Genomic DNA, 13,007 nt, shown 5'->3' on the forward strand with positions numbered 1-13,007 from the left:
GAGTGAGTCAACTGTGGAATGTGGATAATGAGGTGAAGTGTCTGTGCTCAAAGAGCAATTAAGACTGGCTTTGCTCTCTCTTGTGCAACCCAGGGGAGTGAAGGCTTGTCTGGCTATCACAGGCTACATAAATGACGGGGTAGTCTTGGGGAGCCAGGACAGCCCTGCTTTTCATCAGCAGAGACAGTAAAATCAAGACAACAGAGACCTCGTGTAGCTCTTTGTTTCCTTGAGAGGCTGCCATGTCTGGCAATTGACCTTTGCCTCCTTACCTGTGAAATGCATATTAAAGTTGACGCCCCTGTATATGCTAATGAAGCTTTTAGAGACCATGCTAAACATATATGACTACAGCACTCGTCTCTCCACCCCAATCATACTACACGTCACCTAGGGGAGGGAAACCTTGTAAGTCTGGGGATAAAAGGATGGAGAAAATGACTGTTACATTGGGAGAGAAGAAACTTGATACGTGACGGACCAGTCGACGGGCTGTGTTCTCTCCCTCCGCCCCAGGCAGGGACGCCTTTCTGGGTAAGCGCTGCGCCTTTCACCCTCTGGTGAATGTTACCCCGGGTTGCTGTACTATCATTATTTTTGCTAGCAATGTTAACCTGAAGTAATTAGCGCTATTGTAGTCAGTGAATTTATCAACGGCAATCTCAAGTCTGTTCTGTCGCTCTCAATAAAACAACTAATTTCGATTATTTGTGAATCTGATTCAGTGAAAGTCCTGTGGTGGGACTCTGATAGTAAATCAGTGAAAGTCCGGGACTCTGACAGACAAATATCGAAACTACAGCCCTTTTTACGCGACACCAACAAGTAAAAGCATCTGAAAAATTCCCTAGTGCATGGTCCGCTCAAATATGTGAGATGTATACCTTAAAGCAGGCACTTAAATTAACTGGAGAAAGGAGAAGGAACAATATACACAGACTCTCGCTATGCCTTTGGGGTAGTGCATACCTTTGGTAAAATTTGGGAAGAACGAGGACTAATAAACAGCAAAGGGAAAGAACTTTTACACAAAGAACTTACACAGCAGGTGTTAGCTAATATATTAATACCAAGTGAAATAGCAGCTTTACATGTTAAAGGTCACCAGAGAGACAATTCAATCACCGCAAGGGGAAACAGATTAGCGGACAAGGTGGCAAAAGAGGCAGCCTTGGGGCAGGAGAAGCAATGACAGAAGCAGGGGCAGTGGAGAAAGGTGGTAAATGGATTCTGCCTGACGGAAGGGAAATGGTCAACAAACAATGAGAGAAACAGTGACAGTGTTACAACAGGGAAGCCATTGGGGAACGCATGCAACGTGCGAATAGTTTTGTGGAAGTACAGGTGCTTTGGCATATACACAATAGCCAAACAAATTTGTGAGGGATGTGCTATTTGTAAGAAAGTAAACAAGAAAGCCTTGAGAAAGCAATCTTCGGGAGGAGGAGAGCCCGGCTTGAGACCATTCCAAAGTATACAGGTAGACTTCAGTGAACTACCACCAACAGGCAGGCGAAAAGATCTTTTAGTCCTAGTGGACCGTCTGACTGGATGGGTGGAAGCCTACCCCTTGGTGTCAGCTACTGCAGCAGGGGTAATTAAGATAATCCTCGAACAGATTATTCCCAGATACGGGTTAGTGGAGAATAGAAACTCAGATCGGGGCAGTCATTTTATCTAAAATCCTTCAAGGAATTCTGGAAAGTTTAGGGACGGTGTGGGAATTTCATATCCCCTAGCATCCCCCGTCATCAGGAAAAGTTGAGGATGAACCAGACCATTAAGAGACAATTCAGTAAGAGACAATTGTCGAAATTACCACGGACTAAATGTTTGCCCATAGCATTGTTGAGGATCCAGACTTCTAGAAAAGATACAGGTCTCTCGCCCTGTGAGACGCTTTTTGGACTACCTTATATGGGTAACAGAGAAGACTTGCCCACTTTTGAAACTAAAGATATGCTTCTTAAGAACCGTACACTGGGGTTGTCGTCTTCTTTCTCTCGCCTCAGAAATAAAGGATTTCTTGCTCAAACTCCGCCGTTGGAATTTGTCATCCATCCGTATAAACCAGGGGACTGGGTACTAGTCAAATCCTGGACGGAGAGTAAGCTACAACCGGAGTGGGAAGGACCATTCCAAGTCCTCCTCACTACTGAAACCGCAGTAAGGACAGCAGAAAAAGGATGGGCTCACTACGCTCAGCAAAAAGGAGCAGTTGAACCCCCGCCAACAGATCCGGTAGAACGGTGGACTGTACATTCTACTGACAGCCCACTGCGAGTAACCCTAAAGAGACAATAAGCCGTGGGTTGGGGCGGGATGATCCAGTTGGGAGACATAAATCTGTGCATGCCATGAATTTTAAGAAGCGTTTTGCGATGATACTGGTCATTGGGGCGGTGTTGAGCTTCCCACTAGGAAGCTGGAGTGTACACCTAGATCACCTACGAAGTGCACACCCAGATTACCCGGTTAGGCTTATCATAAACATCACTAAAGGAGATACCCCACAGACTGTACGCTTTGATGCCTGTCAAGTACTGAAGTGTGGGAAGCTAGAGGCCCAAAGACGGTTGAGTGGTGAAAACAGGTACCTGTTCCCAGAAATTTGGAGGGTCGCAGAGGGATATCAGGAGGCTGCACCTTGTGACCGATGGAGTGAAGCGTGGTGGACCACCCAAATTGGAGGGTGGGCCATTGATGACAAGTGGTTCAAGTCTTCTTATTATTACCCTCTCAAAAAGAAAATACATTTTTACAAAGGATCACCTTCCCCAGAGTGTGGCCTTTTTGAATGGACTCCTCGGTTGATAACTATAACCCAGAGGGACGATACAGCTAACCTGAGGTATGGAATAGGAGCAGATGTGTCTGGAAGAGAGCCAAGGGGAAGATTTAGAATAGACCTACTGGAAAATAGCAGTTAAGCAGAAGGGACAGCTATGACTACTAAAACTCCCAGTAATACAACAGTGGGAACCACTGAATGACCCAGCTTTGGTAACGGTTGCTGAGATTACAGATCTTAGACAAACATTTGAGATTGAGACAGGGTACGGTGAGACGAATGCTTGGGTAGAATGGGTAAAATATACTGTTAATAGTTTGAACCAAAGCAATTGCTCTGCTTGTGCCTCAGGAAGGCCCACAGCACAGATTGTCCCTTTTCCCTTAGGGTGGACGAAAGATTCCCTAGGGATGTGGTGTATGATAGCATTATACCAAGAAAGGACGGCCTGGGGAAACGAGGCTTGTCATTCACTTTCCTTACTGTTTCCTGCCTTGGAATCTAGAGATGTTAAAGTGCCACCAGCATTTTCCACAGCAATTGGTAACCATCCAGCGTGCCTCTCACGGCAGGGTGTGAATGCTACCAAACCTGGGGGGGGATTTACCCTGTGCACTGAAACTCTGAATGGGACCAAGGATGTAAAAGGAAACTACTCAGCGATACGAGTGCCTTGGGTGGATCTCTGGTGGTATTGTGGAGGGAAGACCTTGCGATCTGTGTTGCCGGCTAACTGGAAAGGTACATGTGGAATGGTACAATTGGCAATACCATTCACCCTAGCATTTGAAAAAGGAACAGGAACCCTGAGCTCAGGCAGTAGCGTAAAAAGAAGTGTGGGTGTATCCTTTGATGAACGGATATATATAGATCCCATTGGAGTCCCTAGAGGAGTCCCAGATGAACACAAAGCAAGGAATCAGACAGGAGCAGGATTCGAGTCTGTCTTTTTCTGGTGGATAACTATAAGCAAAAATGTAGATTGGATAAATTATATGTACTATAACCAACAGAGGTTTATTAATTATACCAGAGATGCATTGAAAGGAATAGCTGAACGATTGGATGCAACCAGCGGATGGCATGGGAAAATAGGATTGCCCCGGACGTGATCTTAGCAGAGAAGGGAGGTGTGTGTGTAATGTTAGGGAACCGGTGCTGCACCTTCATCCCCAACAATACAGCTCCAGATGGTGCTATAACTAAAGCCCTTCGAGGGCTCACCAGTCTAGCTGATGAGTTAGCTGAGAACTCTGGAATAGACACCTCACTGACAAGTTGGCTGGATTCCCGGTTTGGGAAACGGAAAGGTATGGTGGTATCAATATTGACTTCTCTTATAATGGTAGCGGGAATGTTAGCGGCTGTCGGACGCTGTATCATTCCCTGTGTGCGAGGATTAGTTCAACGATTAATTGAAACTGCCCTAACGAAACGAATGGAAGTAGACCCTCCCCCATACCCTGGGAAAATGCTTCATCTAGAAGACAATAAAAACTGTCGAGAAGAAGAAGAACGTAACATCACGCTGTCGGCTCCAGAGGCCTCATATGGAACCATGCCCTGGGAATGCAAAAGACAATAAGATTATGAGAAAGGAAAGGGGGAAATTGTAAGAAAGGCAGGTGTTGCTTTTGCAGAGGAGAAAAGCCGTTTCCATCAGAGGTGACACGATAAGGGAATGACTGAGACAAAGAGGCTCCAGCAAAGGCTTGTAGAACATCTCTTATCACACAGACAAAAGGACAAACTGATTCCTACTGCATTAGCGTCTGGAAGGGTAGTCATACATTTAACCAGGGCTAATGACATTGAGCAATTTTTTTGTTACCAAAAAGGAAAGAAATCAACCAGTCAGATAATCTCTTTAGGTGTAGCATAAAGAGAAGCAAACAGCGGCAGGACATGCGGGAAGAATTTTAGGTGCCTCGCACAGACCGTGAACCCTGGAGTACCCAACCAACGGGAAAGAGGGGAGGGAAAAATTGGGCCGGGATTAGGAAATAAAAAGGTGTGGTGTTTCAAGAACGGAAAGTGTGCCTACTTGCTAGGTCACCCGCTCTTGCAAGAGCGTGAATGAAAATGTGCCTCCCAGAGGATTCTGCCTGAGCCTATTTCATTCGGACCGGAACTTATTTCTCACAGGGGGGTCCCAGCAGGGCCCCCAGGCACAGCCAGGTCCCGGCAGCGGCAGGGGGGTCCCCAGCCCCATCTCAGCCCCGGTCCGGCGGGGACGGGCTCAGCCACAGCTGGGGAGAGAGGGCGGGGGCTGCGGGGGCCACCAGGCAGTGCCGGGGGGGGGCGGCTCCCAGGTCTCTCCCGGCTCCCTCAGAGGCAGCATCACCCAGGCGGCTTGTGCTGAGGCCGGCACAAGCCCGGGCAGCGGCGGGGAAGCGCAGCTCGCCCGCGGGCACCCGCAGCTCGGCCGCAGCTGGCGCGAGGGCGGGGGGCGAGGCGGGGGCGGGGCCTGCAGCCGCCGCGGCCAGACCCCACCCCCGTCAAAGGCGGCCCCGGGGAGGGCGGCGAGCGGGAGCGGGAGCGGGGCGAGCAGCCAGGGCGCGGGAGGTCACGCGAGAGTTGAGCTCGCGCGGGATTTCGCGCGGGAGTTGAGCTCGCGCGGGACGCCGAGGCAGGGCGAGGCGGGGGAGCTCAGCCATGGCCTGTGCCCGAAAGGCGCAGCCTCCCGCGTGTTGCGCACTTTCCAGAGGAGACGCGGCCACGCAGACAGAGCCCCCCTGGACGCCTGCAGCCCCCCCGGGCTGTGTCTGCAGGGAGCGCCTTCACCTCTCCCGGGTAGCGGAGGGTAGAAGGGATGGCGGGTGCGTGAGGTGCGAGCAGGCGGCTGATGCGCTCGGCCTGGCGGCAGAGGTCAAAGAGGGAGCAGAAAGGCTGCGGAGCGTCAGGGAGAGGGCAGAGCAGCAGAGAGTTGGGGTTGTTCAGCCTGGAGAAGAGAAGGCTGCGGGGAGACCTTCTTAATGTTTACAAGTATCTGAAGGGTGGGCTGAAGGAGGATGGAGCCAGACTCTTTTCAGTGGCTGCCAGTAAGAGGACGAGGGGTAACGGGCACAAGGTGGAACATAGGAAGTTCCGATCAAACCTGAGGAAAAACTTCTTCACGGTGAGGGTGAGAGCGCACTGGAAGAGGCTGCCCAGGGAGGTTGTGGAGTCTCCTTCTCTGGAGACTTTCAAGACGTGCCTGGCTGCAGTCTTGAGTAATGTGCTGTGGGCAATGCTGCTTTAGCAGGGGAGTTGGATAGATGATCTCTAGAGGTCCCTTCCAACTCTGAAATTCTGTGATTCGATGAAACGTTCAGCCTGGAGAAGAGAAGAGAAGGCTCCGCGGAGACCTTGGAGCCCCTTCCAGCCCCTCAGGGGGCTCCAGGAAAGCTGGGGAGGGACTCTGGATGAGGGAGGGGAGCCATGGGACGAGGGGGAAGGGGTTTCCACTGCAAGAGGGGAGACTGAGCTGAGATCTCGGACAGAAATTCATGGCTGTGAGGGCGGTGATCCCCTGGCCCAGGTTGCCCAGAGAAGCTGTGGCTGCCCCATCCCTGGAGGGGTTCAAGGCCAGGTTGGACGGGGCTTGGAGCAAGCTGGGCTGGTGGGAGGTGTCCCTGCCCAGGGCAAGGGGTGGCACTGGGTGGCCTTTAAGGTCGGTTCCTACCCAAACCATTCCCTGAAGGGGTGGGGCCCTTCTCCCCCTCCTTTTCTCCCCCTCCTTTTCTCCCCCTCCTTTTCTCCCCCTCCTTTTCTCCCCCTCCTTTTCTCCCCCTCCTTTTCTCCCCCTCCTTTTCTCCCCCTCCTTTTCTCCCCCTCCTTTTCTCCCCCTCCTTTTCTCCCCTCCTTTTCTCCCCCTCCTTTTCTCCCCCTCCTTTTCTCCCCCTCCTTTTCTCCCCCTCCTTTTCTCCCCCTCCTTTTCTCCCCCTCCTTTTCTCCCCCTCCTTTTCTCCCCCTCCTTTTCTCCCCCTCCTTTTCTCCCCCTCCTTTTCTCCCCCTCCTTTTCTCCCCCTCCTTTTCTCCCCCTCCTTTTCTCCCCCTCCTTTTCTCCCCCTCCTTTTCTCCCCCTCCTTTTCTCCCCCTCCTTTTCTCCCCCTCCTTTTCTCCCCCTCCTTTTCTCCCCCTCCTTTTCTCCCCCTCCTTTTCTCCCCCTCCTTTTCTCCCCCTCCTTTTCTCCCCCTCCTTTTCTCCCCCTCCTTTTCTCCCCCTCCTTTTCTCCCCCTCCTTTTCTCCCCCTCCTTTTCTCCCCCTCCTTTTCTCCCCCTCCTTTTCTCCCCCTCCTTTTCTCCCCCTCCTTTTCTCCCCCTCCTTTTCTCCCCCTCCTTTTCTCCCCCTCCTTTTCTCCCCCTCCTTTTCTCCCCCTCCTTTTCTCCCCCTCCTTTTCTCCCCCTCCTTTTCTCCCCCTCCTTTTCTCCCCCTCCTTTTCTCCCCCTCCTTTTCTCCCCCTCCTTTTCTCCCCCTCCTTTTCTCCCCTCCTTTTCTCCCCCTCCTTTTCTCCCCCTCCTTTTCTCCCCCTCCTTTTCTCCCCCTCCTTTTCTCCCCCTCCTTTTCTCCCCTCCTTTTCTCCCCCTCCTTTTCTCCCCCTCCTTTTCTCCCCCTCCTTTTCTCCCCCTCCTTTTCTCCCCCTCCTTTTCTCCCCCTCCTTTTCTCCCCCTCCTTTTCTCCCCCTCCTTTTCTCCCCCTCCTTTTCTCCCCCTCCTTTTCTCCCCCTCCTTTTCTCCCCCTCCTTTTCTCCCCCTCCTTTTCTCCCCCTCCTTTTCTCCCCCTCCTTCTCGTTACGGTTTGAGAAACCCACCACAATTTCTTGTCCTTTAGAGAACTACTCTCTCACCCGATGACACCTCCCCAACCGGGAAGGGGAATTGGGGAAAAGCAAGGACCCAGGAGGACACTGGGGAGCTACATCGCGGTTCTGTGATGGTGACTCAGAGCTCTGCAGCCACACTGGAGTCCGTGCCATGGGCGCTCTGACGCCGTGTCTCCCCTGGGCCCTCTCCTGATCGTGATGGGGCTCAGCGTATTCTCAGCTGTGCTGCAGAGCAAGCGGCTTCAGGTAGGTGACTGTTGCACCACACTGTGCTGCGGCATGAGGTGGCGAGGGATGGCGTGGGGTGGTGTGGGGTGCCATGGGGGGCTGTGGTGTGGGACTGGGAGGTGATCCCGTCTCACCCAGCTCCTGGGGACCTTGCAGAAGTGGTGGAAGAAGAAGAAGCAACATCGGACAAGCAAGACAAGAGCCCGGACAGAGAAGCAGAGCGGTGAGTGGCCCCAGCACCGATTACCCTGCAAATGGCCTACACCCCACGGCTGCCCTGAGCCGGGGCTGCGCCGGGGGCTGCCAGCTACTCACTCTGTCTCCTCCCTCCCCAACTTCTCGGGTAGGGGATGGAGGAGTGGAGAAATCCCGTCCGAAGCAGGAGAAGCGGTGAGTGTGAGGGAGACCCCAGATGCTGCCCCAGACCCTCACCCCGTGCCCTGCCCCTGCCTGCGCTGGGCAGCCCTGTCCACCGGCCAAGGAGGGGTGCTGCCCGCGGGTCCCGCTGGGCTCTGGGGTGCAGCGGGGTCTCTTTCTCCTCCTTTGCAGGGCAAGTGTGGAGGACTCAAGAAGGAAGCCCCTCTCCCCATGGGCCCCGCTGGCCACCGTGGACTGCAAGACAGATGTAGGCTCCTCTTCCTTCAGCTCCCTCTACTCCTTCCCGGAGGCCTGTCCTGGTGGGATGGCGGAACTGGCAGCACTTGACTGCTCAGGACCCCGCCATCCCCCCAGGGCTGTCAAGGGGAGGGTTTAGGAGCCAGGGTCAGCCCTGTGCCAGGAGCCCCCACTGGAACTGCCAACAAGGACCACGCAAGAGGTCTACTTGACCTCTTGCACATTTTCAAGTAGTGGGGGGAGAGGCAGCAGCGCGGCGAGTTGACAGCCAGAGCCGGCTGCCGGCTGCGCTGCATCTGCTTCAGAAATTTCCCCTAATGGCTGGGAGGTGTGGGGCCGGGAACCCCCTGGGGTGCCCCACTTCTCATCCAATAAAAAAGTCAATATTTTCTCTATCCCTGTGAGTGTCAGCAGATCAGTTTTGTCCCTTGACAGGAGCAGAGAATCAGTTTTGTGTAAGGACAGCAGTATGTGCTACCGTAATGCCGACTCTCCTGTGGAGATGGGGGGGCCCTTGCCCCTTGTGCATTACACCCCACCCGAAGAGAGAGACAACGTCTATTATTGCGTTTACTATCTTTATCTCAGATCATCTGTTATTATGTGTAACAATAATGCACCCTCAGTGAGTTTGCAGATGACACCAAGCTAGGAGGGAGTGTTGATCTGCTTGAGGGAAGGAAGGCTCTACAGAGGGCCCTGGGCAGGCTGGAGGGATGGGCCAAGGCCAATTGGATGAGGTTTAATAAGGCCAAGGGCCGGGTCCTGCATTTTGGTCACAACAAGCCCAAGCAACGCCAGGGGCTTGGGGAAGAGTGGCTGGAAAGCTGCCCCGCAGAAAAGGACCCGGGGGTGCTGGTGGCCGGCCAGCTTAACATGAGCCAGTCCTCCCCCAGATGAGCTGGGATCACTGGAAACCGGCTCAGCTCTCTCCAACCCCCCCCAAAGCAGCACAGCCCTCCCCAAAATGAGCTGGGACCGCTGGCGTCCAGCTCAACCCTGCCCAGCCCCCCCAGACCAGCGCAACCCCCCAGAGGCAGCCCAGCCCTCGGGACCCTTGCAGAGGCCGCCAGGCTGGGGCCCAGGGGGCGGGTCGGGGGTGTCGCGTGAAAAGGGGCAAAGCGGTTTTGGCAGAAAAGGAACCCCCTTGTGTTCTAACACTCCTCACCGAGGTGGGAGGCCAGGTGCGGCTGGGTGTAAATCCTGAGGGATGCCCAATTCAGCACTATCAGCCCAATGGCGTTTAATGTGTATTTAAGTGTTACGATTTGGGCACAGTAATAGTGGACTGCACCTTCCGTCTAGTCGTGCTCATGAACTAGCACGGCCACTCTCGAGTCTTTGGTTGCGTTCGGTGAGAAACCAAAAGGACGAGCTACTTCAAAAAGTGCAGTTTATTTAAGCAACAGATAGATAGGTTCTTAGGGCAGCCGGTGATAAATACACTGTCTGCAAAGCACGTGCAAATGAAAGTATTGTTACATCTACAAAACGCGGGACAACGTTCTAACGATACAGCCTGGCTATACATGTAGAAAAGAGAGTCTCGAGAGAAATTTCTGAGTTTCCCGAGGGAGCCCTCGGTATAATCTAAGTCTTACCCAAAGGTGTCCCTATGGGGGGGAAGAGAGGCTCAGCCCGTCGCCTGCTCCCAGAAGCCAGTGATGGAATTCTTTGCGATGGTGTCTTCCCTGGGTATCCCCCCTCTCTCGGGCTGTTTTTCTACTATTTGTTATCTTCGAGGTGGAGTTTGAGTGACTTTAGTCGTACATACTTTTATCATGAGTGGTGTAAATTTTTCTCGCTTCACAATTAAAGGTCTAGTTTACGAGAAGCTCAGGGCGCAGGCTCAAGAAGGAGCAGTGGCACCTTGGAGGCGGGTAGCCTTCGGGGTGGAGGTGTGTTTTGGTATTATAATGACATTCTAATGAGCAAAGTTTGCACAAAGGACAGCGTTTCATCAAAATTTGGCAAAATGTTGGCTCGGAGTATGGAGCGGGCAGCTAATTGGCAGCTTATCTGTTTCCTGGTATCATCCCATTCCCGTATCCGCTATACATCCAAGGTAAAGCCGCGGAATAATTGCATCCCGTCCCGTACCTCATGTAGCTTATCAGGGAACCACAGGTGTTGTATTCTTCATGCCAGCTGCGGCTGTTTTCTCCCTCAGAAGCCTCTTGATTTTCTACTTTTCCTTCCTGTGTGAACAATGCTGTACTTTTGTGTTTTTAGCCAATGTAGTATTTATTCCACAGGGGGGCAGCGAGGTCTGTCCCTGTCCCCGTCCCCGTCCCCCACCCTCTGCCCTCGGCAGGAGGAGAGGAACCAGGTCCTCACCTCCTACCTGTGGGTCCGTCAGGCCTGGCTGGATGCCCACTTCGCCTGGGACAAGGACGCTTACGGCGGCATCGACAGCATCCGCATCCCCAGCAGCTACGTCTGGCGGCCGGCCATCATCATCCTCTACAACGAGTGGGTGCTGCTCGCCCTCCCCCACCCCCCGGCTGCTCCCGGAGCTGGGGGGGCTGAGGCTGGGGCTGGGGGTGTTGCCAACGGGGAGCAGGGGGGGTCCTGGTGTGGGGGATGTGGGGAGACGGTCACCTCGACTGGGTGAGAAGGCGGCGGCAGGAGGTGCTGGCATCAGCCTGGTGTGCCACCCACCTGGCAGCTGGGATGTGCCACCCCGGGGGTGACCAGGGGCAGCGAGCCCCCTCTTCCTGGGGGTGACGTGGGGAGGGGACACGGGGTTGGGGACCAGTGCTCGGCCCCGCAGACCCTTGCCCCACGTGGGGCTCGGGGCCATCCTGGCCCCACAGCGATCCCTCCCCCAGCGCCGACGACGGCTTTGGCGGCTCGGTGGAGACCAACGTGGTGCTGCGCTCCGACGGGCACATCACGTGGGACTCGCCCGCCATCACCAAGAGCTCCTGCAAGGTGGATGTCTCCTACTTGCCCTTCGACGGGCAGCGGTGCCGCCTCACCTTCGGCTCCTGGACCTACAACGGGAACCAGATCGACCTCCGCAACCGGCTGGACACCGGGGACCCGATGGATTCCTTGCTAGGGGGGGTTTCGATGCGGGGAGGTGGGCAGTGGTCTCTCCCCACCCTGCCGCGGCGTCACCACCCATTACCCACGCAGGGAAGTACTACATCGCCACCATGACCATGATCACAGCCTCCACCGCGCTGACCATCTTCATCATGAACGTCCACCACTGCGGCCCGGGGCGCCGGCCCGTGCCCCCCTGGGCCAGGTGGCTCATCCTCCACCACATGGCCCGGCTCTGCTGTGTCTACGAGGTGGGCGAGAGCTGCAAGAGCCCCCAACGGGTGCCAGGCAGGCAGGCGGGCAGGGAGGACACTGGGGGGCCGGGGGAGAGCCCCATGGAGGGGGAGGTGGGTGCCGAGGCAGGGGGCTGTCCCCGGGACTGCTGCCTGTGCCACCACGATGGCCTGCTGAGGAACGTGGGCTACGTCGCCGGCTGCTTCCGGCATCACCAAGCCTCCCAGAGCCGGACCGGCGAGTGGAAGAAGGTGGCCAAGGTGATGGACCGCTTCTTCATGTGGGTCTTCTTCCTCATGGTCTTCCTCATGAGTGTGCTGGTCCTGGGCAATGCTGCCTGATGGCCCCGTGGACTCACTGCCCAGAGAAACAGTGGTGGCCACGGGTGCCCCATGAGGGTGGCTCATCATGAGCCCCCCTTGGCCCTTCATGGACCTGCAGGGTGGGTCCTCCACCAGCGCCAGGGAAGAGGAGCCTGAGAGCGGGAACCTGACTCGGCCGGGGCTGCCCCAGCTGCAGGGTTGAGGGGTCACGGCCCCCCGAGCAGTTGTCTCGGTGGTGACATATAGATATAGAATCACAGAATGGTTTGGGTGGGAAGGGACCTTAAAGATCATCTCATTCCACCCCCCTGCCCTGGGCAGGGACACCTCCCACCAGCCCAGCTTGCTCCAAGCCCCGTCCAACCTGGCCTTGAACCCCTCCAGGGATGGGGCAGCCACAGCTTCTCTGGGCAACCTGGGCCAGGGGCTCACCGCCGTCACAGCCAAGAATTTCTGCCCGAGATCTCAGCTCAGTCTCCCCTCTTGCAGTGGAAACCCCTTCCCCCTCGTCCCATGGCTCCCCTCCCTCATCCAGAGTCCCTCCACAGCTTTCCTGGAGCCCCTTGAGGGACTGGAAGGGGCTCCAAGGTCTCCGTGGAGCCTTCTCTTCTCCAGGCTGAACCCCCCAACTCTCCCAGCCTGTCCTCACAGCAGAGGGGCTCCAGCCCTTCCAGCATCTCCGGGGCCTCCTCTGGACACATGAACACCTTCCGCTCCTCCTGTGTCCCCACCAGTGCCTGCCACCCTGCCTGGCCAGGGGCCGGGTCTGCTGCAGCCCCCCGAGACGCCACTCCAGTGTCCGGCAGCCCTGGTGAGGGTCCCAGGGGAGCGGGGCAGCCCCCACCCCGTCCCCTCCGGGTGCTGGCTGGGGCCAGGATGGTGCCCAGGAGGGACGGAGGGGTCTGGCCCTCGACGCCTTTGGTGACAGAGCGCGGGGTTCGTGGAGCTCTGGGGCTGCTGC

The 13,007-nt window shown here is 55.5% G+C and overlaps 1 protein-coding gene across 1 annotated transcript in view; it reads left to right on the forward strand.

The window, feature by feature from the left end:
• The first annotated feature begins 9,039 nt into the window (after window positions 1-9,039).
• The window catches only part of LOC134511230 (neuronal acetylcholine receptor subunit alpha-10-like), a 49,488-nt gene continuing 45,520 nt past the window's right edge, over window positions 9,040-13,007 (forward strand). Inside the window, exon 1 of the mRNA XM_063324871.1 lies at window positions 9,040-9,063. Within this exon, the coding sequence (XP_063180941.1) occupies window positions 9,040-9,063 (24 nt within the window). The remainder of the gene's footprint in view (window positions 9,064-13,007) is intronic.

Source organism: Chroicocephalus ridibundus, chromosome 1 (assembly GCF_963924245.1).
Source record: "Chroicocephalus ridibundus chromosome 1, bChrRid1.1, whole genome shotgun sequence".
Taxonomy (NCBI): domain Eukaryota; kingdom Metazoa; phylum Chordata; class Aves; order Charadriiformes; family Laridae; genus Chroicocephalus; species Chroicocephalus ridibundus.